At 48.7% G+C, this 26,454-nt stretch overlaps 1 protein-coding gene across 1 annotated transcript in view; it reads left to right on the top strand.

Annotated features, from left to right (window-relative positions):
• Positions 1-26,454, top strand: part of PTDSS2 (phosphatidylserine synthase 2) — a 298,247-nt gene that overhangs the window by 134,889 nt on the left and 136,904 nt on the right. Inside the window, exons 8-9 of the mRNA XM_069223022.1 lie at positions 2,078-2,196; positions 11,918-12,032. Of these exons, the coding sequence (XP_069079123.1) occupies positions 2,078-2,196; positions 11,918-12,032 (234 nt within the window). The remainder of the gene's footprint in view (positions 1-2,077; positions 2,197-11,917; positions 12,033-26,454) is intronic.

Here is a 26,454-nt window from a genome sequence, read left to right as displayed (position 1 = left end):
AAGCCACTGACTGTGCAGGGAGTAGGGCAGCCTGCTCGTCACTTCTGCACCGGTGGTCGGTTTATCTCGTGTCTGGGGGCTGCAGGTGCAGTGCTTCTCCAGGCGTCGGATATATTCATCCCGGGCAGTCAAGGTCAGGGGGATCCTTGGGAGTCCCTCTGTATGAGCCGTCGTGGAGGGGTCTAGAGGTCAGCCCAGGGTGGACACTTGGTCAGAATCGCTTGGGGGTCCTCTCTGGCTGGTTGGTTTCTCTGGACACAGCCCAGGCGCATTGGGTGCAGAGTAGTTTAGACTCCTGCTTCTTGAGTGAGGTGGGAGTCCCTTTAAAGGTGGTTTCTTTTTCTTCTTGTTGGACAGGTCCGCTGTCCACAGCAGTTTTTTTGGTCCTCAGTGATGCAGGCGGACCCCTGGAGGCTTTTCAGGGGTTGCTGGTCCTGCAGAACGCATTGCTTCTTCTTTTGCAGCTTTTTGAAGGAGACTGGCTGGTACGGCTGGGGCCGAGTCAGTTGTCCCCTTCTCTTCTCTGCTGGATTTTCAGCTCAGCAGTCCTTTCTGTTTCTTGAGGTTGTCAGGCATCTGAAGGGCTGGGTTTAGGGTCGCCCCTAAATACTAAATTTAGGGGTGTGTTATGGTCATGGGGCAGTAGCAAATGGCTACTGCCCCTGAGGGTGGGTACACCCTCCTTGTTCCCACTCCCTCTAGGGAGGGGAGCACATCCCTATCTCTATTGGTCCTAATCCTCCAAAGCAAGATGGAGGATTTCTCAAGGAGGGGGGACACTTCAGCTCTCGACGCCTTAGGGGTGGTCTTGGCTGAGGGGGTGGTGACTCCTTGTTTTTCTCATTATTCCTCTGGACTTGCCACCAAAAGGGGGGCTTCATCCAGGAGCTGGGCATCTTCACTAGCTGGAGTGCTCTGGGGCATTGTAACACGGAGCCTGAGCCTTTGAGGCTCACCACTAGGTGTTACAGATCCTGCAGGGGGGAGGTGTGAAGCACCTGCACGCAGTGCAGGCTTTTGTCTGGCCCCAGAAAGCACAAAGGCTCTCACCCCAGGGGGTCAGAAACTCATCTCTCAGTGGCAGGCTGGCACAGACCAGTCAGTCCTGCACTGAAGGATTGGGTAAAATACAGGGGGCATCTCTAAGATTGTAATAAATCCAACACTGGCATCAGTGTGGGTTTATTATTCTTCAAGTTTGATACCAAACTTGCCAGTATTCAGGGTAGCCATTATGGAACTGTGGAGTTCGTTTTGTCAAGCTCACATACCATATACTTAGTATGGCCACACTGTACTTACACTGATAAGAATGGACTTAGACACTGTAGGGGCATATTGCTCTTGTAGCTATGCCCTCACCTGTGGTATAGTGCACCCTGTCTTAGAGCTTTAAGGCCTACTAGAGGACTCACCTATGCCACAGGCAGTGTTTTGTGTGCATGGCACCCTGAGGGTGATGCCATGTCGACTTTGCCTTTTTCTCCCCACCAACACACACAATCTGCAATGGCAGTATGCATGTGTTAGGTAAGAAGTCCCTTAGGGTGGCACTACACATGCTGCAACTCTTCGGGACCTTCCCTGGTACCACTGGTACCTTTTACAAGGGACTTATCTGTGGCCCAGGGGTGTGCCAATTGTGAAAACAATGGTACATTTTTAGTGAAAGAACACTGGTGCTGGGGCCTGGTTAGCAGGGTCCCAGCACTCACTCAGTCAAGTCAGCATCAATATCAGGCCAAAAGTTGGGGGGGGGGTAACTGCACACAAAATGAAGACGAGAAGGGATTGTGGATGTAAAATTAAATATAAATATCTTGATATTTTCTACAGCACATTACACTTTGTGACTGTGTGATCCACGGAGATTTCACCTGTTATTTTACTCACAATCAGACATCAAGTCTTGTAAACCTTATTCCTTCATGATGTTCATGTGATTAAAATTGGTATATTTTTGTTGTTTTGATGCTGATCACTATTAATATTGTCAAGAGTTTTTGTGTTGGTTGGCATCAACTGAAATTAATTATGTTTAGCCGTGTTTATTTGATTTGTATTTTCTAACTTACAGTGGATAATGGATGTTCTGGTATGTAATGGATTGGGAATTTATTGTGGAATGAAGACTTTGAAGTGGCTTTCAATGAAACCTTACAAATGGCAAGGACTTTGGCACATTCCTACATATAGGTAGGTGACTTATAAAATTGTTCATAAGGCATTATTAGTGCTTGTGTTTGTGCATAAAGCAGAAATTATGTTTGTGACCACCACACCCTAGTGAACAAGCATAGCGTTATCCAAGAGGCTGGACCTGTTCAGCTCTTGTTTCGGGTTCAGAAGAGCCCGGATATCTTCCAGAAAACTTGTTACAGTAGCTGGTATTCGGTATTCCTACTTGTCTGCAGACACAAATGGGTTCTTACATGTGGAGTCTAGCGGCTGCATTACTGCTGCATGACCTCGGTCCTACCCACAGCACGAAAGCACTGCAGAGACACCGACGGAAGGGAAAAAGTATTTCCTTTCACCCGGTGTCACTCTGCCCTCCCTATCTTTCCCAGGAGCGAAAACCTATCTTTGTCCTGGCAAATGGCTTCCAGGGCGTCTCCATAGGCTTTTGATTCCATCTGTGCATGTGCTGATATCATCAGATCAGTGGGGGTCAGGGGTAGGAGCATGAGGTGAGGGGCCTGTGGGGTGGCATCCGCTCTTTCCCCCGTGGTGGGGTGCTAGGATGTGCTGGACACTTCCTGAGCCCCTGTGCTGAGGACATGTCCAGCACGTTCTTAGCACCCAAGGAATTAAAGTCAAACTGATTCACTTTGCCAGTGTGTGTTTATAATGGATGGTTTGGAATTAGTTTTGCCCTTTATGTGGAAAATGTTTTCCTTTCATTGTTTAAAAGGGTTTCAGGACCCCATACATTAACCCCTTCGCTGCCAGGCCTTTTCCCCCTCCTGTGCCAGGCCCTTTTTTGCCTATTTGGGGCAGTTCGCGCTTAGGCCCTCATAACTTTTTGTCCACATAAGCTAACCAAGCCAAATTTGCGTCCTTTTTTTCCAACATCCTAGGGATTCTAAAGGTACCCAGACTTTGTGGGTTCCCCTGAAGGAGGCCAAGAAATTGGCCAAAATACAGTGAAAATTTCGTTTTTTTCAAAAAAATTGGAAAAAGGGGCTGCAGAAGAAGGCTTGTGGTTTTTCCCCTGAAAATGGCATCAACAAAGGGTCTGCGGTGCTAAACTCAGCAGCTTCCCAGCTTTCAGGAACAGGCAGACTTGAATCCGAAAACCCAATTTTTCAACACAATTTTGGCATTTTACTGGGGCATATCCCATTTGTGCAATTTTTTGTGCTTTCAGTCTCCTTCCAGTCAGTGACAGGAATGGTCATGAAACCAATGCTGGATCCCAGAAACCTAAACATTTCTGAAAAGTAGACAAAATTCTGAATTCAGCAAGGGGTCATTTGTGTAGATCCTACAAGGGTTTCCTACAGAAAATAACAGCTGAAAAAGAAAAATATTGAAATTGAGGTGAAAAAACCATCAATTTTTCTCTACGTTTTACTCTGTAACTTTTCCCTGCAATGTCAGATTATCGAAAGCAATATACCGTTACGTCTGCTGGACTCCTCTGGTTGCGGGGATATATAGGGTTTGTAGGTTCATCAAGAACCCGAGGAACCCAGAGCCAATAAATGAGCTGCACCCTGCAGTGCGTTTTCATTCTATACCGGGTATACAGCAATTCATTTGCTGAAATATAAGGAGTAAAAAATTGCTATCAAGAAAACCTTTGCATTTCCAAAAAGGGCCCAAGATAAGGTGTTGAGGAGCAGTGGTTATTTGCACATCTCTGAATTCCGGGGTGACCATAGTAGCACGTGAATTACAGGGAATTTCTCAAATAGATGTCTTTTTTACACACACTCCTATATTTGGAAGGAAAAAATGTAGAGAAAGACAAGGGGCAATAGTACTTGTTTTGCTAATCTATGTTCCCCCAAGTCTCCCGATAAAAATGGTACCTCACTTGTGTGGGTAGGCCTAGCACCCGCGACAGGATATGCCCCAAAACACAACGTGGACACATCACAGAAAACAGAGCTGTTTTTAGCAAAGTGACTACCTGTAGATTTTGGCCTCTAGCTCAGCCGCCACCTAGGGAAACCTACCAAACCTGTGCATTTCTGAAAACTAGAGACCTAGGGGAATCCAAGGAGGGGTGACTTGTGTGGCTCGGACCAGGTTCTGTTACCCAGAATCCTTTGCAAACCTCAAAATTTGGCTAAAAAAACACATGTTCCTCACATTTCTGTGGCAGAAAGTTCTGGAATCTGAGAGGAGCCACAAATTTCCTTCCACCCAGCGTTCCCCCACGTCTCCCGATAAAAATGATACCTCACTTGTGTGGGTAGGCCTAGCACCCGCAACAGGATATGCCCCAAAACACAACGTGGACACATCACAGAAAACAGAGCTGTTTTTAGCAAAGTGACTACCTGTAGATTTTGGCCTCTAGCTCACCCGTCACCTAGGGAAACCTACCAAACCTGTGCATTTCTGAAAACTAGAGACCTAGGGGAATCCAAGGAGGGGTGACTTGTGTGGCTCGGACCAGGTTCTGTTACCCAGAATCCATTGCAAACCTCAAAATTTGGCTAAAAAAACACATGTTCCTCACATTTCTGTGGCAGAAAGTTCTGGAATCTGAGAGGAGCCACAAATTTCCTTCCACCCAGCGTTCCCCCACGTCTCCCGATAAAAATGATACCTCACTTGTGTGGGTAGGCCTAGCGCCCGCGACAGGATATGCCCCAAAACACAACGTGGACATATCACAGAAAACAGAGCTGTTTTTAGCAAAGTGACTACCTGTAGATTTTGGCCTCTAGCTCAGCCGCCACCTAGGGAAACCTACCAAACCTGTGCATTTCTGAAAACTAGAGACCTAGGGGAATCCAAGGAGGGGTGACTTGCGGGGCTCGGACCAGGTTCTGTTACCCAGAATCCTTTGCAAACCTCAAAATTTGGCTAAAAAAACACATGTTCCTCACATTTCTGTGGCAGAAAGTTCTGGAATCTGAGAGGAGCCACAAATTTCCTTCCACCCAGCGTTCCCCCACGTCTCCCGATAAAAATGATACCTCACTTGTGTGGGTAGGCCTAGCGCCCGCGACAGGATATGCCCCAAAACACAACGTGGACATATCACAGAAAACAGAGCTGTTTTTAGCAAAGTGACTACCTGTAGATTTTGGCCTCTAGCTCAGCCGCCACCTAGGGAAACCTACCAAACCTGTGCATTTCTGAAAACTAGAGACCTAGGGGAATCCAAGGAGGGGTGACTTGCGGGGCTCGGACCAGGTTCTGTTACCCAGAATCCTTTGCAAATCTCAAAATTTGGCTAAAAAAACACATGTTCCTCACATTTCTGTGGCAGAAAGTTCTGGAATCTGAGAGGAGCCACAAATTTCCTTCCACCCAGCGTTCCCCCACGTCTCCCGATAAAAATGATACCTCACTTGTGTGGGTAGGCCTAGCGCCCGCGACAGGATATGCCCCAAAACACAACGTGGACATATCACAGAAAACAGAGCTGTTTTTAGCAAAGTGACTACCTGTAGATTTTGGCCTCTAGCTCAGCCGCCACCTAGGGAAACCTACCAAACCTGTGCATTTCTGAAAACTAGAGACCTAGGGGAATCCAAGGAGGGGTGACTTGCGGGGCTCGGACCAGGTTCTGTTACCCAGAATCCTTTGCAAATCTCAAAATTTGGCTAAAAAAACACATGTTCCTCACATTTCTGTGGCAGAAAGTTCTGGAATCTGAGAGGAGCCACAAATTTCCTTCCACCCAGCGTTCCCCCACGTCTCCCGATAAAAATGATACCTCACTTGTGTGGGTAGGCCTAGCGCCCACGACAGGATATGCCCCAAAACACAACGTGGACATATCACAGAAAACAGAGCTGTTTTTAGCAAAGTGACTACCTGTAGATTTTGGCCTCTAGCTCAGCCGGCACCTAGGGAAACCTACCAAACCTGTGCATTTCTGAAAACTAGAGACCTAGGGGAATCCAAGGAGGGGTGACTTGTGTGGCTCGGACCAGGTTCTGTTACCCAGAATCCTTTGCAAACCTCAAAATTTGGCTAAAAAAACACATGTTCCTCACATTTCTGTGGCAGAAAGTTCTGGAATCTGAGAGGAGCCACAAATTTCCTTCCATCCAGCGTTCCCCCACGTCTCCCGATAAAAATGATACCTCACTTGTGTGGGTAGGCCTAGCGCCCGCGACAGGATATGCCCCAAAACACAACGTGGACACATCACAGAAAACAGAGCTGTTTTTAGCAAAGTGACTACCTGGAGATTTTGGCCTCTAGCTCAGCCGCCACCTAGGGAAACCTACCAAACCTGTGCATTTCTGAAAACTAGAGACCTAGGGGAATCCAAGGAGGGGTGACTTGCGGGGCTCGGACCAGGTTCTGTTACCCAGAATCCTTTGCAAACCTCAAAATTTGGCTAAAAATACACATGTTACTCACATTTCTGTGGCAGAAAGTTCTGGAATCTGAGAGGAGCCACAAATTTCCTTCTACCCAGCGTTCCCCCAAGTCTCCCGATAAAAATGATACCTCACTTGTGTGGGTAGGACTAGCGCCCACGAAAGGAAAGGGCCCAAAACACAACGTGGACACATCACATTTTTTTATAAAAAGCAGTGCCTACCTGTGGATTTTGGCCTGTAGCTCAGCCGACACCTGAGGAAACCTAGCAAACCAGTGCATTTTTGAAAACTAGAAACCCAGGGGAATCCAAGATGGGGTGACTTGCGGGGCTCTGACCAGGTTATGTTACCCAGAATCCTTTGCAAACATCAAAATTTGGCCCAAAAAACACTTTTTCCTCTCATTTCGGTGACAGAAAGTTCTGGAATCTGAGAGGAGCCACAAATTTCCTTCCACCCAGCGTTCCCCTAAGTCTCTCGATAAAAATGGTACATCACTTCTGTGGGTAGGCCTAGCGCCCACAAAAGGAAATGGCCCAAAACACAACGTGGACACAACATATTTTTCACAGAAAACAGAGGTGTTTTTTGCAAGGTGCCTACCTGTGGTGTTTGGCCTGTAGCTCAGCCGGCCCCAGGGGGGGGGGGGGGGGGCAGAAATGCCCTAAAATAAATTTGCCCCCCCAACCCCCACCCTCCCCCGTCGGGAGCGACCCTTGCCTACGGGGTCGCTCCCCCTGCGTGACATTGGCACCAAAAAACAAATCCCCGGTGCCTAGTGGTTTCTGACCCCTTGGGGGCAGGTTGACCTAAAATCAGCCAATCTGCCCCCAAGGGGGGCAGAAATGGCCTAAATACAATTTGTCCCTCAGGGGAGCGACTTTTGCCTGATGGGTCGCTCCCCATCTCTAAAAAAAAAAAAACAAAGAAAAAAAAAAAGAAAAAAATGAAAAATTCCCCTGGCGCCTAGAGGTTTCTGCCCCCCCCCCCCCAGGGGGCAGATCGGCCTAATAATAGGCCGATCTGCCCCCCGGGGGGGCAGAAATGGCCTAAAATAAATTTGCCCCCCCAACACCCACCCCCCCCCCGGGAGCGACCCTTGCCTACGGGGTCGCTCCCCCTGCGTGACATTGGCGCCAAAAAACAAATCCCCGGTGCCTAGTGGTTTCTGTCCCCTTGGGGGCAGATTGACCTAAAATTGACAAATCTGCCCCCAGGGGGGCAGAAATGGTCTAAATACAATTTGCCCCCCCAGGGGAGCGACCCTTGCCTGATGGGTCGCTCCCCATCTCTAAAAAAAGAAACAACAAAAAAAAAAAAAACACAAAAAAAAAATTGCCCTGGTGCCTAGAGTGTTCTGCCCCCCCCCCCCCCCCCGGGGGCAGTTCGGCCTAATAATAGGCCGATCTGTCCCCCGGGGGGGCAGAAATGTCCTAAAATAAATTTGCCCCCCCAACCCCCATCCCCCCCCCCGGGAGCGACCCTTGCCTACGGGGTCGCTCCCCCTGCGTGACATTGGCGCCAAAAAACAAATCCCCGGTGCCTAGTGGTTTCTGCCCCCTTGGGGGCAGATTGACCTAAAATTGGCCAATCTGCCCCCAGGGGGGCAGAAATGGTCTAAATACAATTTGCCCCCCCAGGGGAGCGACCCTTGCCTGATGGGTCGCTCCCCATCTCTAAAAAAAGAAACAAAAAAAAAAAAAAACACAAAAAAAAAATTGCCCTGGTGCCTAGAGTGTTCTGCCCCCCCCCCCCCCCCGGGGGCAGTTCGGCCTAATAATAGGCCGATCTGTCCCCCGGGGGGGCAGAAATGTCCTAAAATAAATTTGCCCCCCCAACCCCCATCCCCCCCCCCGGGAGCGACCCTTGCCTACGGGGTCGCTCCCCCTGCGTGAGATTGGCGCCAAAAAACAAATCCCCGGTGCCTAGTGGTTTCTGCCCCCTTGGGGGCAGATTGACCTAAAATTGGCCAATCTGCCCCCAGGGGGGCAGAAATGGTCTAAATATAATTTGCCCCCCCAGGGGTGCGACCCTTGCCTGATGGGTCGCTCCCCATCTCTAAAAAAAGAAACAACAAAAAAAAAAAAACACAAAAAAAAAATTGCCCTGGTGCCTAGAGTGTTCTGCCCCCCCCCCGGGGGCAGTTCGGCCTAATAATAGGCCGATCTGTCCCCCGGGGGGGCAGAAATGGCCTAAAATAAATTTGCTCCCCCAACCCCCACCCCCCCCCCCCCCGGGAGCGACCCTTGCCTACGGGGTCGCTCCCCCTGCGTGACATTGGCGCCAAAAAACAAATCCCCGGTGCCTAGTGGTTTCTGCCCCCTTGGGGCAGATTGACCTAAAATTGGCCAATCTGCCCCCAGGGGGGCAGAAATGGTCTAAATACAATTTGCCCCCCCAGGGGAGCGACCCTTGCCTGATGGGTCGCTCCCCATCTCTAAAAAAAGAAACAACAAAAAAAAAAAACACACAAAAAAAATTGCCCTGGCGCCTAGAGTGTTCTGCCCCCCCCCCCGGGGGCAGTTCGGCCTAATAATAGGCCGATCTGTCCCCCGGGGGGGCAGAAATGGCCTAAAATAAATTTGCCCCCCCAACCCCCACCCCCCCCCCCCGGGAGCGACCCTTGCCTACGGGGTCGCTCCCCCTGCGTGAGATTGGCGCCAAAAAACAAATCCCCGGTGCCTAGTGGTTTCTGCCCCCTTGGGGGCAGATTGACCTAAAATTGGCCAATCTGCCCCCAGGGGGGCAGAAATGGTCTAAATATAATTTGCCCCCCCAGGGGTGCGACCCTTGCCTGATGGGTCGCTCCCCATCTCTAAAAAAAGAAACAACAAAAAAAAAAAAAACACAAAAAAAAAATTGCCCTGGTGCCTAGAGTGTTCTGCCCCCCCCCCCGGGGGCAGTTCGGCCTAATAATAGGCCGATCTGTCCCCCGGGGGGGCAGAAATGGCCTAAAATAAATTTGCCCCCCCAACCCCCACCCCCCCCCCCCCGGAGCGACCCTTGCCTACGGGGTCGCTCCCCCTGCGTGACATTGGCGCCAAAAAACAAATCCCCCGGTGCCTAGTGGTTTCTGCCCCCTTGGGGGCAGATTGACCTAAAATTGGCCAATCTGCCCCCAGGGGGGCAGAAATGGTCTAAATACAATTTGCCCCCCAGGGGAGCGACCCTTGCCTGATGGGTCGCTCCCCATCTCTAAAAAAAAAAAAAAAGAACCAAAAAAAAAAACACAAAAAAAAAATTTGCCCTGGCGCCTAGAGGTTTCTTCCCCCCCCTGGGGGCAGATCGGCCTAATAATAGGCCGATCTGCCCCCAGGGGGGGCAGAAATGGCCTAAAATAAATTCCCCTCCCCCCCAGGGAGCGACCCTTGCCTAAGTGGTCGCTCCCTTTGCGTGAAATTCACGCAAAGAAAAAACTCCCTGGTGTCTAGTGGTTTCTACCCCCCTTGGGGGCAGATTGGCCTCATCAAAATAGGCCAATCTGCCCCCAAGGGGGGCAGAAATGGGCAAAATATAATTTTCCCCCAAGGGGAGCGACCCTTGCCTAAGGGGTCACTCCCCACCAAAAAAAAAAAAATGAAAAAAAAAAAAAAAAATGGTCCCTGGTGCCTAGAGGTTTCTGCCCCCCCTTGGGGGCAGATTGGCCTCATCAAAATAGGCCAATCTGCCCCCAAGGGGGGCAGAAATGGCCAAAATATAATTTTCCCCGAAGGGGAACGACCCTTGCCTAAGGGGTCGCTCCCCACCTCAATAAAAAAAAAATGAAAAAAAAAAAAAAAAAAAAAAAAAAAGAGGTCCCTGGTGCCTAGAGGTTTCTGCCCCCCCTGGGGGCAGATCGGCCTAATAAGGCCGATCTGCCCCCAGGGGGGGCAGAAAAGGCCTTCCCGAAAATATGCCCCCCTGGGAGCGACCCTTGCCCAAGGGGTCGCTCCCTTTTGTCAATAACCATAAAAAAAAAAAAAAATCCCTGGTGTCTAGTGGTTTCTACCCCCCTTGGGGGCAGATTGGCCTCATCAAAATAGGCCAATCTGCCCCCAAGGGGGGCAGAAATGGCCAAAATATAATTTTCCCCGAAGGGGAACGACCCTTGCCTAAGGGGTCGCTCCCCACCTCAATAAAAAAAAAATGAAAAAAAAAAAAAAAAAAAAAAAAAAAGAGGTCCCTGGTGCCTAGAGGTTTCTGCCCCCCCTGGGGGCAGATCGGCCTAATAAGGCCGATCTGCCCCCAGGGGGGGCAGAAAAGGCCTTTTCAAAAAAATGCCCCCCCTGGGAGCGACCCTTGCCCAAGGGGTCGCTCCCTTTTGTCAATTTCTACGAAAAAAAAAAAAATCCCTGGTGTCTAGTGGGGTTTCAAAAACCGGATTGCAAGCAATCCGGCTTTTGAAACCCTCGGAGGGACTTCAAAGGGAAGGAAATACTTTTCCTTCCCTTTGAAGCCCCTCCGGGCCTCCCAAGTGATTGAAAAAGAAATGCTTTTGCATTTCTTTTTCAATCGCGCTGGAAGCAGAGCTTCCAGCGCGACGAGGGAGGCCCCTGTGACACATCAGCGCGCGCGCGCGCTGACGTCACAGGGGGGGTGGGGGGGGGGTCGGGGGTGGAAGGGGAAGGTCTTCCCCTTCCATCCCCGACTTGGGGGGGGGGAGGGGGGTGCACGGGGGCGCGCTAGCGCGCCCCCAAGTTCCCCTGTGCCATGGACGAGATGATCTCGTCCAAGGCACAGGGGAACTGTAGCCTTGGACGAGATCATCTCGTCCAAGGCACAGAAGAGGTTAACAGGACTATTTAGTTTTTAGGAAATTAATGAAGGTACACATGATCTACAACGGTCGATAAATTGAGTACCATTTTGATAGTTTATAGAAATATCTGTTACTTTGAATACAATGAAACAAAAAAACTGTTCGGATCTTGTGATTAATACTGGCCAGAACTTCAGTTTGCTCTTTCAAAAAGTGAAGGCTTTCAACATTTGCACATTTTATACTAGTGGTTATAGCTGAAAAGGCTAACTAAGGTGTCTGAAATTTAATTAACAAGTGTATCACTATTGTTCTGGAATCTTGCATTGGCATCTGAAGAGGAAGCATAGCTACCTCTTTTTGTTTGTACCATTTGTAGCAGTGTCTGGCTTAAGAGCTGTAAAATGGCATATATTGATTAAAAACCTGTCAAACGTAGAGATGTGTGTATGAATTCACAAATAGTGCCAGAGGGTTGAGGATCTACCCTGCATTCACTCTTAAGTATGAAGAACCCTTGTCTCAGTAGGTTTTTAATTCATAGAGCGGTTCTCTTTTTGTCCTGTTGAACTCTGTACGCTTCCTGCATATCCATGTTCTAGTTTGAACTATAAAAGCAAATGTATTATTCACATATTTTGTTGTGTTTTGTTTGCAGAGGAAAAATGAAGAGAATCGCCTTTCAGTTTACACCATACAGCTGGGTTAAATTTGAATGGAAACCCGCATCTAACCTACGTAGATGGTTAGCTGTCTGTGGCATCATTTTTGTAGTAAGTAATATTACTAAATAATATTTACGAGTGTTTGATTACTAGCACAGTACTTTTAGTGTTTCACTATGACTGGCGTGATTGTTTGAAAAGTGCTAAGTTTCTGTATCTCTCCTTTTATTTTTAAAGTAGCATGGTAAGAAAAAAAAAAAGTATGTGTAGAAAAAATCCCCATGGGACATACTCATAGAATGGATGAGGGCAGCTGCATCAAGCATCATGTTTTAAACATGGTTAGGAGACAGAATGTCTGCTCTGCTGTCTTCATATACCAGCCTCACCTTAAAGAGTACAGTGTTTGGCATATAGGGCAAGAAAGAGGAAAGCTGGAGGACCCCATCCTGGGAATTTGCTGAATTGCTTTGCTGGCTGGAGCCAGAAGCACCACTCTAGAATATGGATAGTAGGGAGATACTTTGCTTGGGGCAGAAGCAATGGTAGGTCAGTCCCAAAGGAACAAGTTACTCCATGTAATTTGAGCAGTTACAGAGGTATAAGAAAATTTAGGAAATTAAACACAAAGAACTAACTGGAGTCTTTTTTGTTTTTGCCTCTTGATCATGTGTCTTTATAAGACATGGTTATAATGATCGATTATACTCCATGGGGCAGTAACTGTTAACGGGAAGAATAATATATAAAAGGAGTAAATCAGAACTTTGTTCTCTCTCTTCTTCTCAGGGTGGTGGCAGTCTCCAGGGAGATTAAAATAAAAGGAGCGTGGTTGGGCTCACTATTCTCCTCAGGGTGCTGTCCAGGGCAGTTCCCAGGGACATTAAATTGAAAGGAGTGAAGTAGCACTTAATGTTATCATTCAGACAGTTCTCATTTTAGAAATGAGCACTATATAGCTCTACCCTTGTGCCTCATCCTGGACCACTTTACAATATGTATGAATATTCTTTATACATATGTACAACAACACATAATGTAGAAAGAAGCACCACAATAATGAAAATTAGTATGTTTGCAGCTCATAACAGACTAAAAAATTACCAGATTTAATTCAGATGTCATTAAAAAAAAAAAACACACATCCAGTGTTCTAAAGTAGTCACTAGTTACGTTAAATTCCTAGAAAAAAAAACTTTCACAAACCTTTTTTAAAGGGAAAGCGAAAGGAAGTGAAGGCTAGTGTTTGCAAATACACTACAATGTAAAAGTATACAAAAAAGTGAAAATGTGCCTTTAAGCACCTCACTCTTCTCCCTGTAGCCCATCATGTTCCACATGTGGCAGTTAGGCTAGTTTATTTTTAGGGATCCTGGGGGAGTGAGCTCTGCCTTTTTTTATTTGTTTCTCATTGGAAATCAGTCCAATCCTGATCTATTTTGTTTCATTCTACGTCTTATAAGATTAGTCCATTTAAATATTTTTTCTGCCAGGATGCCTTTGCTGATTGTAAAGTGTCCTGCTTGTGGGAAGAAGATGGCCTGTTCACACCTTCAAAGAGTTTGTGTTGTATGCTTGCCAGAAGACAATCCTTCTGAAGACTGCAGCCACTGTGAAAGGTTCTCCTGGAGAAAGAATGGCACAATATTAGGCTCCAGAGCCCGCAGAAAAGGCATCAGTTGCTGGGACATTTGAGGGCTGCTGGGAAATTTGAGAGCTTGGGAAAGATCACCCTTCTACCAGAGCTACATCTTCCTAATCCAAGGTCTTCCCTATGGGTGGATCCAGAGAGAGGCATCGCCAGTGAAAGAGGTAGCACTACTTCTCAACATCTATAAGCATGCTGTTGAGTCGAGTAGCATTCCCACAAGTTCACTGTCAAGGAAGTCAATATTGAGTCAATATTCAGCGTCAAACAGTCTGGATGGTAGATGTCGATGCTTCCAACGTTGAAACCATTGCTGACTCCGTTGTTTAACACGGTTGGAGTCCTGTTGGATGTGGATTCGAGCATCTTTAAGGACACCGACTTACATTAATATGCAAAAACATTTTCTTAGCAGTTGTAGTTATCTTTTGATTGGCTTTGAGAACTCAAGAAGAGGAAAGAAGTACCTCTTACCTCTGACTTGAAGTACTCTTGTGCCTATTCTCCATTAGGAGAAGTTACTACTGAGGTAGTTCAGTCTTGCACACCTTCACCAAGTAATTTTAAATCCCCACGCTTCTCTTTCTGCACCCCTGATACTTCAGTGCCCTTAGCATCTCCACAACTGCCTCCCAAAGCTTTCACAACTGATTCCTCCCTCAACTTTTGTAAGACGTGCCAGGGAAAGGAGTCTTTGAACACAAGTTCAGGGCCTGGAGCTCCAGTAAGATACCCCAAGTAGAAGAGTATCCACAGAAGACTGAGATCACGGTCTAGAACATGGTCCAGAGGGAGGTCAACCTCACACTCCAGGCGGTCTAAACTTTTTAGGAGAACAGCTTGATCTTGCAAGTGGAGACAGTTTCCTTTCTCTTCCTCCCCTCACTCTTCTGTCAGAGAATATCCCCAACTGTCTCTAGTTTGTCTCCTGCAAGAGTATCACTACTAGGTGAACTGATTACGTTTGATCTCTGTGCTGTATTCGTCTACAACTACTGCTGTGATATTTCAAGACTGCTTCAGAGAACAGCATCCATGCCTCTTCCGTTGGTACCTGGATTGCTTGACCCTACTAGGCAGTAATTCCTAGCCCCGCTTCGATAAAGTCTTCACTGTTTTCACTTTGAATAGATATAGACCACCAGATCAAAATACTCTTTTGGTTCATATTTTTAATATTTTTATTGATGTACATGGATACATGTTGTGGATACATATACAAATAATTTGTGCATTAGACATATTTTGTTACATGTGGATCATAGCATCTGTATGCGGTGTGTAGAAAAAGCAGTATAATAATTTCCATGGACAATTTATATTATCAACAGAAAAGCTCAAACTATTAGAACAACTCACAGTTCCCACCCAATTCCCTTGTGTCTCATGTTTCAGAATATTATTCATTATAGCCTTCAAGCAAGAAATTAACAATATGAGGTGCATACTTCCTTAAGAACAAGCGGGAGGCTAAGAAAGTTCTCACCCATATCTGTTCCCAAACCACCTATAAAATGTTAAAACGAAAAAATCACTCTGTGAAAAGAATTGTGTGCATATATATGTGCATTCTGGCGGCAATTCACAGCAGGTTGATATCGTTAGTGTTCTCTTTGAACTGCTCCAGATGCGTGTCGCAATCCTGGGCAATAAAGTATTTCCTCAGGCCTGCTCATGCCACTTTATGAAGCAAGATGCTCTCTGCTTGGTTCCACAAGACCAGTGATCATGCCCAGGTAGCTATGGAAGGGGTGTAAGGTTGCTTCCAGGACACTGTGATAATACCCTTTGCCTGGAGCAGGACCAGGTCTAGGAATTTAATCCTGGCTCTTAAGTTTGGGATGAGGGAAGTGTCCCAGGAGTACTCCATCAGGAAAATTAATGATCAGGAGGCAGATAATAGTGGTCAGCACTATTTGAGAGAAGTAGGACAGGGGCAGAGGGCAGGACCATAGCATATGGAGATGGTCTGCTTCAAGAAAAGATCATTGGGGGCATCCTGCACTGTAGCCTGGACATATTTTGTTGACCTGGGCTAGTGGGAGACAGGCTCTGTTTAGAGTATTAAATTGTATGTGTTTAGATTGGGACCCTCTAGACACTTTATGACCCTATTCCAGTATTTTATTTATTATTTATTCTTGTATTTATCAAGGTCTGCCTCCTAAATGTTTCTGAGAGATAACCTGGGCTCACCAACCTGTTGCAGGAATGCCCTGTAAACCTTACCTATCAGCTTTCCCCATGTGTCCGATACGTGAAGTGTCTGATATCTTTTGTGTGTTGAGGGTACTTCACAACGAGTGAGAAAAGGGGTGTGAAAAGAGTGTATGATGCATTCATTTGTGAGATGTTGTCCTGGAGGGAGATCATAATCTACCACCAGTGTATGGCAGTCAATGAGCTTGCCATTAAGAATTAAATCGCCAGTTGTAGAGAGGCCAGCAGCATGCCAGAGTCACAAGTGTCCTGGTCTCATGTGTCCTGCTTTGGTCAGCAGGCCTAATGGAGATGACTGGAGCAAAGGGTGCCATTGTGCCAGTTAATCTGTTAGTCCTAGTTAGACAGGCCATAGCTGTGCAGAGCAGACTTGAAGCCTGACAATCCAGGTTATGGAGGAGAATAGGAGGTCATTTTCTAAACCTTCCTTTAATTCAGCCATTGAGAGCCGTATTTCCTATTTAGGGAGCCAACATGCTGTCTGTCCATTGCTGCTCTGCTGCTAAGTAATAGCGTTCAAAATCTGGGAGGGCCAGACCTGTCCCACACAGCAAAGGAATCAAGAGTGAATCTAGTTGTTTAAAAAGGAATGCAGGATAAGGCAGGAAAGATTAGTAAGATATTAGAGAAAACAAGGTAAAACTACAATTTTCACCAAAGCAACACTACCAATCACCGACCGAGGTAAAGAGGAACAAAACATGATATGATCACGGAGTGCTTGCATCTCTTTGTCCAGGTTTCCCTCATGTAGATCTATAGGAGAATGAAAATTGCTGATTACTAATTTTTACTAAGTACCAAAATGTGACCATTTTGAACTGTAATTTGAGGTCCAGTGGCGATTGGGGAAGAGGCTTGCAGGTTTGTTGTAGAGGAAAAATACAGGACTTGAGGCCCGAGTGTGTCTCAAAGTCGGTGAAAATCTGTGTTATGGTCCATAAGTTGAGGTTTGCAATGTTAACATACAAAAGAAGGTTGCGTGTAAGGATACTGTGTGGTTATACTCGGATGTGTATACCCCTGGTTGCCCAAAGGAGATGCAGGCGGACTACCAAGGGCTCCATGGGGAATAGCAAAGGGGCAACTCTTTCAGGTGCCTCTGCACACAGGGCACGACTCAGATACATTTCCTGGTCAATACCTAAGGCTGGGTGGCAGAATATAAGGCTCCAATCCATTTCCTCCAATAGGTGTCTATAGTAAATAGTCACAGAACCCCATACATATAATCACAGTGCAGGGAACCGAAGGATTTATCTAGATCTAGTGTGTAGATAGTTGGCTCTGTATATACTATCTCAAAATGAGTGAGTGTGTGCACAGAGTTCAAGGGTTCCCCTTAGAGGTTGAAAGTGGCAAAATTAGATACTAATGCTCTATTTTGTGGTAGTGTGGTTGAGCAGTAGGCTTATTCAAGGGTCGTGTTAAGTATTTGTTGTACACACACAGGCAATAAATGGGAACCCACACTCAAAGCTTAACTCCAGGCCAATAGGATTTTATACAGAAAAATATTATTTTCTTTATTTTAGAACCACAATATTCAGGATTCAAGTAAGTACATAAATTGTAAGGTACCTGGCATAGGTAAATGTGGAACATTGAAGTAAAACAGTAAGGTACACAGTTTTGGCAAAAATGGTAATAAGCTATTTTAAAAGTGTACACTGCAAAAATCAACAGTTCATGGGGGAGGTAAGTACAAGTTAGTTTAGCAGGTAAGTAAAGCACTTACACGTTCAGTCTCCAGGGCATAGGCAGCCCATCGTTTGGGGTTTCAAGTCATCCCCAAATACCAAGCAACACAGGGCCGGTCAGGTGCAGAGGTCAAAGTAGGGCCCAAATAACATAGGCGCCTATGGAGACTAGGGGTGCTCCCGTTCCAGTCTCCTAGCAGGTAAGTTCCTGCGTCCTCTGGGAGTAGACCAGGGGGGAGTTTGTAGAGCACTGGGGGGGGGATCACGGGGGGGGATCACAAACAGGCACACAAAATACACCCTCAGCGGCACAAGGGCGGCCGGGTGTAGTGTGCAAAGTCGGTGTCGGGCTTTGAATAGAAATCAGTGGAGGGACCTGGGGGTCACTCTGGCGATGTAGGCAGGGCACAGCGGGGCTTCTCGGGCCAGCCACTAACTGGGCAACGATGAGTGGCCCTGCTGGTCACTCCTGCACCAGTAGTTGGTTCCTCTCGGGCCTGGGGGCTGCGGGTGCAGTGCTTCTTCCAGGCATCAGGTTCTTTGTTACCAGGCAGTCGCGTTCAGGGGGAGCCTCTGGATTCTCTCTACAGGTGTCGCCGTGGGGGTGCAGGGAGGTCATCTCAGGGTATCCACATCATGGGAGACGCCTGGGGGTCCTTGCTGCAATGTTGTTTTCTCTGGACATGAGCCGGGGGAGTCGGGTGCAGAGTGTTAGGGACTCAGGCTTCAGGAGTGAGGCTGGAGTCCCTTTAAAGTTGGTTTCTTCTTTGTTGTTTAGACAGAGCCTCTGTCCTTGGGAGTTTCTTGGTCCTTTGGTTTGCAGGGAAGCCCTCTGAGTCAGCAGAGGTCGCTGGTCCCGCTGGATGCGTCGCTGTTGCAGGTTCTTTGAGTTTGTAAACAGGCTGGTAGGGCTGGGGCCAAGTCAGTTGTTGTCTCTGTTGGCTCTTCGGGGCTTTCAGGTCAGCAGTCCTCCTTCTTTAGGTCGTCAGGAAATCTGTTTCCCTGGGTTCAGGGTCACCCCTAAATACTCAATTTAGGGGTGTGTTTAGGGCTGGAGGGCAGTAGCCAATGGCTACTGTCCCTGAGGGTGGCTACACCCTCGTTGTGCCTCCTCCCTGTGAGGAGGGGGCCACATCCCTAATCCTACTGGGGGAAATCCTGCAAAGCAAGATGGAGGATTTTCTAAGGCAGAGGACACCTTGGGGCAGTCCTGGCTGGAGGGTGATCTCCTCAGGACTTGCCACCAAAAGTGGGGGCTGTGTCCGGGCGGCGGGCATCTCCACTAGCTGGAGTGCCCTGGGGCGCTGCAACACCAGTTCTGATGGATACAACTACCTGTGGTTCCTCACCTAATGAATTCTCCCAATGCGCCAGCATTCGATGGAAATTTTCTTCCCAGCTCTGCTCGTCGACGAGGACGTCTCAATATCACGACTCCCACGTGACGCCATCTGACGTCATTGAGGCAATAAGAGGTCCTCTGTGGCATGCTGACGTCAGTTCCCTTTTTTCCGTGCCTTCGAAGTAATGTTTTTTCTCCTGGCTCTTAGAGAGCTACTGTTTCTCGGCGGTGATACATTGTAGGAAAATGTCCCCACCTCGGAAGTCCGGGTTCAAGCCTTGTATGGAGTGCAGGGGCCGTATGTCGGTGACTGTAGGAGGCTGGCCTGACTTGTAGTGGGTACCAAGGGGTACTTACACTCTGTACCAGGACAAGTTATCCCTTATTAGTGTGGAAGAGGTGTTTCTAGCAGCTTAGGCTGATAGAAGGTAGCTATGGAGAGCAGCTTAGGCTGAACTAGGAGACATGCAAAGCTTCTACTATACCACTGGTGTCATATGCACCATATATTATGAGAAAACACAATACACCGATATACTAAAAATAAAGGTACTTTATTTTTATGACAATATGCCAAAAGTATCTCAGTGAGTACCCTCAGTATGAGGATAGCAAATATACACAAGATATATGTACACAATACCAAAAATATGCAGTAATAGCAAAAGGAAGTAATGCAAGCAATGTACAGTCACAATAGATTGCAATGAGAGCACATAGGTATAGGGGCAACACAAACCATATACTCCAAAAGTGGAATGCGAACCACGAATGGACCCAAAACCTATGTGAGCTTGTAGAGGGTCGCTGGGACTGTAAGAAAACAGTGAGGGTTAGAAAAATAGCCCACCCAAGGACCCTGAAAAGTAGGTGTAAAGTGCACCTATGTTCCCCAGAGAGCACAGAAGTCGTGATAGGGGAATTCTGCAAGGAAGACCAACACCAGCAATGCAACAAAGGTGGATTTCCAGACAAGAGTACCTGTGGAACAAGGGGACCAAGTCCAACAGTCGCGACAAAGTCGAGATTGGGCAGATGCCCAGGAAATGCCAGCTGAGGATGCAAAGCAGCTGCCACCGGATGGTAGAAGCTGTGGATTCTGCAAGAACGAAGAGGGCTAGAAACTTCCCCATTGGGGGATGGATGTCCCACGTCGTGAAGAAGCTTGCAGAGGTGTTCCCACGCAGAAAGACCGCAAACAAGCCTTGCTAGCTGCAAGGGTCGCGGTTAGGGTTTTTGGATGCTGCTGTGGCCCTGGAGGGACCAGGATGTCACCAATTGCGTGAGGAGACAGAGGGGGCGCCCAGCAAGATAGGGAGCCCTCACAGAAGCAGGCAGCACCCGCAGAAGTGCCGAAACAGGCACTACGAAGAGGAGTGAACCGGAGCTCACCCGAAGTCACAAAAGGAGATCCCACGATGCCGGAGGACAACTCAGGAGGTTATGCACTGCAGGTTAGAGTGTCGGGGACCCAGGCTTTGCTGTGCACAAAGGAAATCCTGGAAGAGTGCACAGGAGCCGGAGCAGCTGCAAATCACGCGGTACCCAGCAATGCAGTCTAGCGTGGGGAGGCAAGAACTTACCTCCACCAAACTTGGACTGAAGAGTCACTGGACTGTGGGAGTCACTTGGACAGAGTTGCTGAGTTCCAGGGACCACACTCGTCGTACTGAGAGGGGACCCAGAGGACCGGTGATGCAGTTCTTTTGGTGCCTGCGGTTGCAGGGGGAGGATTCAGTCATCCCACGGGAGATTTCTTCGGAGCTTCTAGTGCAGAGAGGAGGCAGACTACCCCCACAGCATACACCACCAGGAAAACAGTCGAGAAGGCGGCAGGATCAGCGATACAAGGTTCCAGTAGTCGTCTTTGCTACTTTGTTGCAGTTTTGCAGGCTTCCTGAGCAGTCAGCGGTTGATTCCTTGGCAGAAGGTGAAGAGAGAGATGCAGAGGAACTCTGATGAGCTCTTGCATTCGTTATCTAAAGAATTCCCCAAAGCAGAGACCCTAAATAGCCAGAAAAGGAGGTTTGGCTACCTAGGAAGGAGGATAGGCTAGCAACACAGGTAAGAGCCTATCAGAAGGGGTCTCTGACGTCACCTGCTGGCACTGGCCACTCAGAGCAGTCCAGTGTGCCAGCAGCACCTCTGTTTCCAAGATGGCAGAGGTCTGGAGCACACTGGAGGAGCTCTGGGCACCTCCCCTGGGAGGTGCAGGTCAGGGGAGTGGTCACTCCCCTTTCCTTTGTCCAGTTTCACGCCAGAGCAGGGCTGGGGGATCCCTGAACCGGTGTTGACTGGCTTATGCAGAGATGGGCACCATCTGTGCCCATTAAAGCATTTCCAGAGGCTGGGGGAGGCTACTCCTCCCCAGCCCTGACACCTTTTTCCAAAGGGAGAGGGTGTAACACCCTTTCTCTGAGGAAGTCCTTTGTTCTGCCTTCCTGGGCCAAGCCTGGCTGGACCCCAGGGGGGGCAGAAACCTGTCTGAGGGGTTGGCAGCAGCAGCTGCAGTGAAACCCCGGGAAAGGCAGTTTGGCAGTACCCGGTCCCGTGCTAGAGACTCTGGATCATGGAATTGTCTCCCCAATGCCAGAATGGCATTGGGGTGACAATTCCATGATCTTAGACATGTTACACGGCCATGTTCGGAGTTACCATTGTGACGCTATACAAAGGTAGTGACCAATGTATAGTGCACGCGTGTAATGGTGTCCCCGCACTCACAAAGTCCAGGGAATTTGCCCTGAACGATGTGGGGGCACCTTGGCTAGTGCCAGGGTGCCCACACACTAAGTAACTTTGCACCCAACCTTTACCAGGTAAAGGTTAGACATATTGGTGACTTATAAGTTACTTAAGTGCAGTGGTAAATGGCTGTGAAATAACGTGGACGTTATTTCACTCAGGCTGCAGTGGCAGGCCTGTGTAAGAATTGTTAGAGCTCCCTATGGGTGGCAAAAGAAATGCTGCCGCCCATAGGGATCTCCTGGAACCCCAATACCCTGGGTACCTCAGTACCATATACTAGGGAATTATAAGGGTGTTCCAGTATGCCAATGTGAATTGGTGAAATTGGTCACTAGCCTGTTAGTGACAATTTGTAAAGAGAGAGCATAACCACTGAGGTTCTGGTTAGCAGAGCCTCAGTGAGACAGTTAGGCATCACACAGGGAACACATACATATAGGTCACAAACTTATGAGCACTGGGGTCCTGGCTAGCAGGGTCCCAGTGACACATAACAAACATACTGAAAACATAGGGTTTTCACTATGAGCACTGGACCCTGGCTAGCAGGATCCCAGTGAGACTGCGAAAACACCTGACATATACTCACAAACAGGCCAAAAGTGGGGGTAACAAGGCTAGAAAGAGGCTACTTTCTCACAGTGACGGACCCGCATAATGACTGCCTGTGGTGCTTAAGCTCCGAGCACGACGTGGAGGAGTGTGGTTCGTGCCAAAAGATGAACCCAAAGGCGCTCAAGGAGCGTGAGGCAAAGCTGTTTTTGGCCAAATCAAAAAAGGAGAAACATCGGCATCAGAGGTCGTCTTCAAGATCCCATAAGAGGCGACGTCGTCATGACTTCCGGCGTCAGTATGATTCCTGATGTCGTTTGGAGAAAGACTGATCCCTTTTGAGATCTCCATCTACTTGGCGTCGTACGATGTGGGAAGCAGCCCAACAGTGACGCCTCAGCCACAAAGCCCTCAGACTTCTCCGGCGCCGTCGGTCTTTGAAGTGGCCGAGCCTCGCCAGAGCCCTTGCTTCTCGCCTGTGTAGTCAGAGGTGCCTGATTCAGCGCCGACGCCGCAGGGGTGTCCAGCGCCGACCCCGCAGGAGTATCCTGCATTACCGGCTCCAGGTGCGGATCCGGCGGCATTCTTGAATGCTGTGTACAACATCTTCAGCTTCATGGCCCCTGGCGGTGCACAGGCTGGTCCCTCAAGTCCCTTTGCTTTTGGTTTGGGAGTTCCGGCTCCATACAAGCCAACGCCGTTCATGCCCTTCTGTCCAGTAGAGGGTGCTGGTCCGGTGCCTTTGGCGTCGCCGAGGAGACCTTAGACGCCGGTAGCTTCTGCTGATCCGGTGGCGCTGTTGACTTTGCCACGACTCCAGTCGATGCCGGTGAAGAGGGCTCGCCTTTCCATGGTGCCGATGGATCGGGTGTCGGGCGAATCCAAAGATCCACGTCAGCCGAGGTCGTTGACGTTGGCCAATTCCTTATCGACGCCGAGGTTAGAGGCCAGGTTGCGCTCGAGAAGGAGGGCTCTGGGGCTATTGGAGGAAAAGGAGTTTTGAAGGCAGCTCCAGGAGGAAGGTGAGATCGCAGAGCCCCGTGGGGACTTTTAGGGTTTTGACTCTGCCAGTGGTATCAATACTTCCCCAGAGTGGGATTTGGCTTCTCCAGGCGTGTTTACCCAAGAGGCTGCCTCATTCCACTCAGTGGTGACGAAGACAGCAGAGTTCCTAGATCTCACGCTACCCGCAGCTGAGGTGAAAACTAACATCCTCACAGAAGTGTTACATCCTGCTTCGGCTGCTGTGGAGCCACTCCTTCCTTTTAACGAGGCTCTCAAAGAACTGATCCTGGAGGTTTGGAGAAAACCGGTGTCTTCGACTGCTGTTAGCAGATCAGTGGCGAGGAGATAGAATGGCTCCTGGGGACCCAGGTTTCCTCTCTAGGCATCCAACTCCGGAGAGTCTGGTGGTTCAGGCCCCCTGCTCCTCGCGCTCAGTTCCTGGTTCCTTCCCTGGGGCCCCGTCGGATAGGGAATCAAAAAGGATGGAGAAATCTGCCAACAAGACCTTTTCTTCGTGCAGTATGGCACTGAAGTCTTCCAACGCCACTTGTGTCTTGGGCAGGTATATACATGCCCTGATGGACGCGGCCAAGGATGTGCTGCTTGATTTGCCCCAGGACATGCGGGGTCTTCTGACTGATGCGGCAGCAACTCAGGTCATTCAGTCGTGGCTGGATACATCAGATTTGGTGGCCAGGGCAATGGGCACGTCCATTGCAACCCGAGACATGCTTGGTTGAGATCGTCTGGATTTTCATTGGATGTGAAATGACCCTTTTAGACTTGCCATTTGATGGGGAGAAGCTGTTTGGTTCTAAAGCTGACTCTGCCTTAAAGCGCTTCAAGGAGAGCAGGGCTACCGCCAAGTTCCTAGGCTTGCAGGCTTCTACCACCACCCCGTTCAGATCGTTTAAAAGATTCAGGGGGTTTGGACGAGGCTCTTCCTTTCAGGGGAGACCCCAGCCAGCATGCCAACAACCTTCTACTCTTCCCTATAGGTCCTATAGAGGGCGGGGTAGAGTTCAAACCAGAGGAGCCACCCAGCAGCACCCTGCCTCTTATTCTTCCCCCGGTGGGGGTGCAGGGGGGAAAACAGCCATAGTCCTCCCTCCAGTGCATCCCATGCTCCTCCTGTAGGGGGAAGTTTGTTTCATTTTCTCCGCATGTGGGAGTTGATCACATCAGATTCCTGGGTCACCAATATTGTGGAGAAAGGTTATGCCCTTCCCTTTCGGGAGTTTTCCCCCTTCCATCCCTCCTTTTTCACAGAAGACCATCTCCTGTTGTTGCAACAGGAAGTTGTAGTCCTTTTCTCGAAATGTGCAGTGGAGTTGGTTCCAGAGCAGGAAAGGAGTCAGGGTTGTTATTCAAGATATTTCCTAATCCCCAAGAAGGATGGTCGGTTGAAGCCTATCCTGGACCTGAGGGTTTTGAACTGGTTACTCAAGCAGGAGAAGTTCAAAATGCTGACCCTAGCCCAGGTGCTTTTGGCGTTGAACGCTGAAGATTGGATGGTGTCTATAGACTTGCAGAATGCTTACTTCCATATCCCTATTCTCAAGTCGCACTAAAAGTATCTTTGGTTTGTGGTGGGGTCGCAACACTATCAGTTTTCGGTCCTTCCTTTTGGTCTTACTTCCGTGCCTCGAGTTTTCACGAAGGTGATGCCGGTAGTTGCAGCAAATCTCAGGAGGAAGGGGATAGCGGTATTCCCTTACCTGGATGATTAATTGATCAAAGCCAAGTCTCCGGATCTCGTGCTGCATCACCTGCAGATGACAACCCAGTTGTTTTTCGATCTGAGTTTTTCGGTAAACGTGCCCAAATCTCACCTGGAGCCCTCTCAACGCCTCCTATTCTTAGGGGCAGTACTGGACACAACATTGAATCTGCCCTTTCCTCCGCCTCAGGCGATTCAGGACATTCAGGCGTTGATTCCAATGTTTCAAAGTGGAGCGGTCGTTCCAGTACTCAAGGTCCTTCGTCTGCTCGCTCTGTTCGATTCATGCATTCTGTTGGTCACTCATGCATGCTGGCACATGAGAACTCTTCAGTGGTGCCTCCGTAGGCAGTGGTTTCAACACAGAGGGGATCTCGAGGAGTCGCTAAGGATCTCTAGAGACACTGCAGCGGATCTACGATGATGGGCTGTGGACGGCAACCTTTCCCAAGGAAGGCCATTTTCAATACCTCCTCCAGTGGCCACGGTGATAATGGATGCTTCCACTCTAAGGTGGGGAGCTCATCTGGGGGACCTGGAGATCAAAGTTTGTTGGTCTCCAGTGGAACAGATGTTTCATATCAATCTGTTGGAATTGCGGGCGATACGTTTGGCTCTCAAGGCCTTCCTTCCCTCCCTTTGCGGTCAGTCGGTCCAACTTCTGACGGACAACACTACCGTGATGTGGTACATCAACAAGCAGTGAGGAGTAGAGTCGTACCTTCTCTGCAGAGAGGCTCTGTTCCTGGGCACGGGACCATCGGGTTTGCCTAGTAGCAAACCATCTGACTGAGGTTCTATGCGTACGTGCAGACAGTCTCAGTCAGCACTTCCCAGCCGATCAAGAGTGGCGTTTCCATCCGGACCTGATCATTTACATCTTCCGGATGTGGGGATTTCCTCAGGTAGACCTCTTTGCCACTCAGGAGAATGCGCACTGTCCGTCGTTCTGCAGCCTCCAGTATCCAGTGCAAGGAGCATTGGGGGATGCCTTTCAGATGTCCTGGTACGGCCAGCTGCTTTACGCATTTCCCCCCATACCTTTGATTCCTCGGGTTCTGAGGAAGATTCGCCAAGACCAGGCCCAAGTCATCTTGATAGCTCCGGATTGGCCAAGAAGGGTGTGGTATTCAGACCTTCTCCAACACACACTGTGCCCTCTGCTCTGTCTCCCTCACAGGGCAGACCTCCTCTCGCAGTCGCAGGGGCAGGTTCTAAATCCCCACCTCCAGAGCCTGCACCTTCATGCCTGGAGATTGAACGGAGCAATCGGAGTTCCTTTTCTCTCCCGCCAGAAGTGGTGGACGTTATTTTATCGGCCAGGCAACACTCCACCAAATCAATCTATGCTGGCAGATGGGCAAAATTTGTAGCTTGGTGTGGAGAGAACCAAATTGATCCCTTACGTGCCCATTTGTCGGACATTTTATTGTTTGCGTCATTGTTGGCGCGGAGGAGTTGTGCAGTTGCGACACTTAAGGGCTATTTGTCTGCACGGTCGGCCTTTCTGTGCCTTCCTGATCAACCTTCTTTGTTTAAATCCCCTATAGTTATAAGGTTCTTAAAGGGTCTTATTAATAGGTTTCCTCCCTCTC

This window comes from Pleurodeles waltl, chromosome 3_1 (assembly GCF_031143425.1).
Source record: "Pleurodeles waltl isolate 20211129_DDA chromosome 3_1, aPleWal1.hap1.20221129, whole genome shotgun sequence".
NCBI lineage: Eukaryota > Metazoa > Chordata > Amphibia > Caudata > Salamandridae > Pleurodeles > Pleurodeles waltl.
The sequence above is the reverse complement of the archived record's forward strand: the minus strand, read 5'-3'. Positions and strand labels throughout refer to the sequence as shown.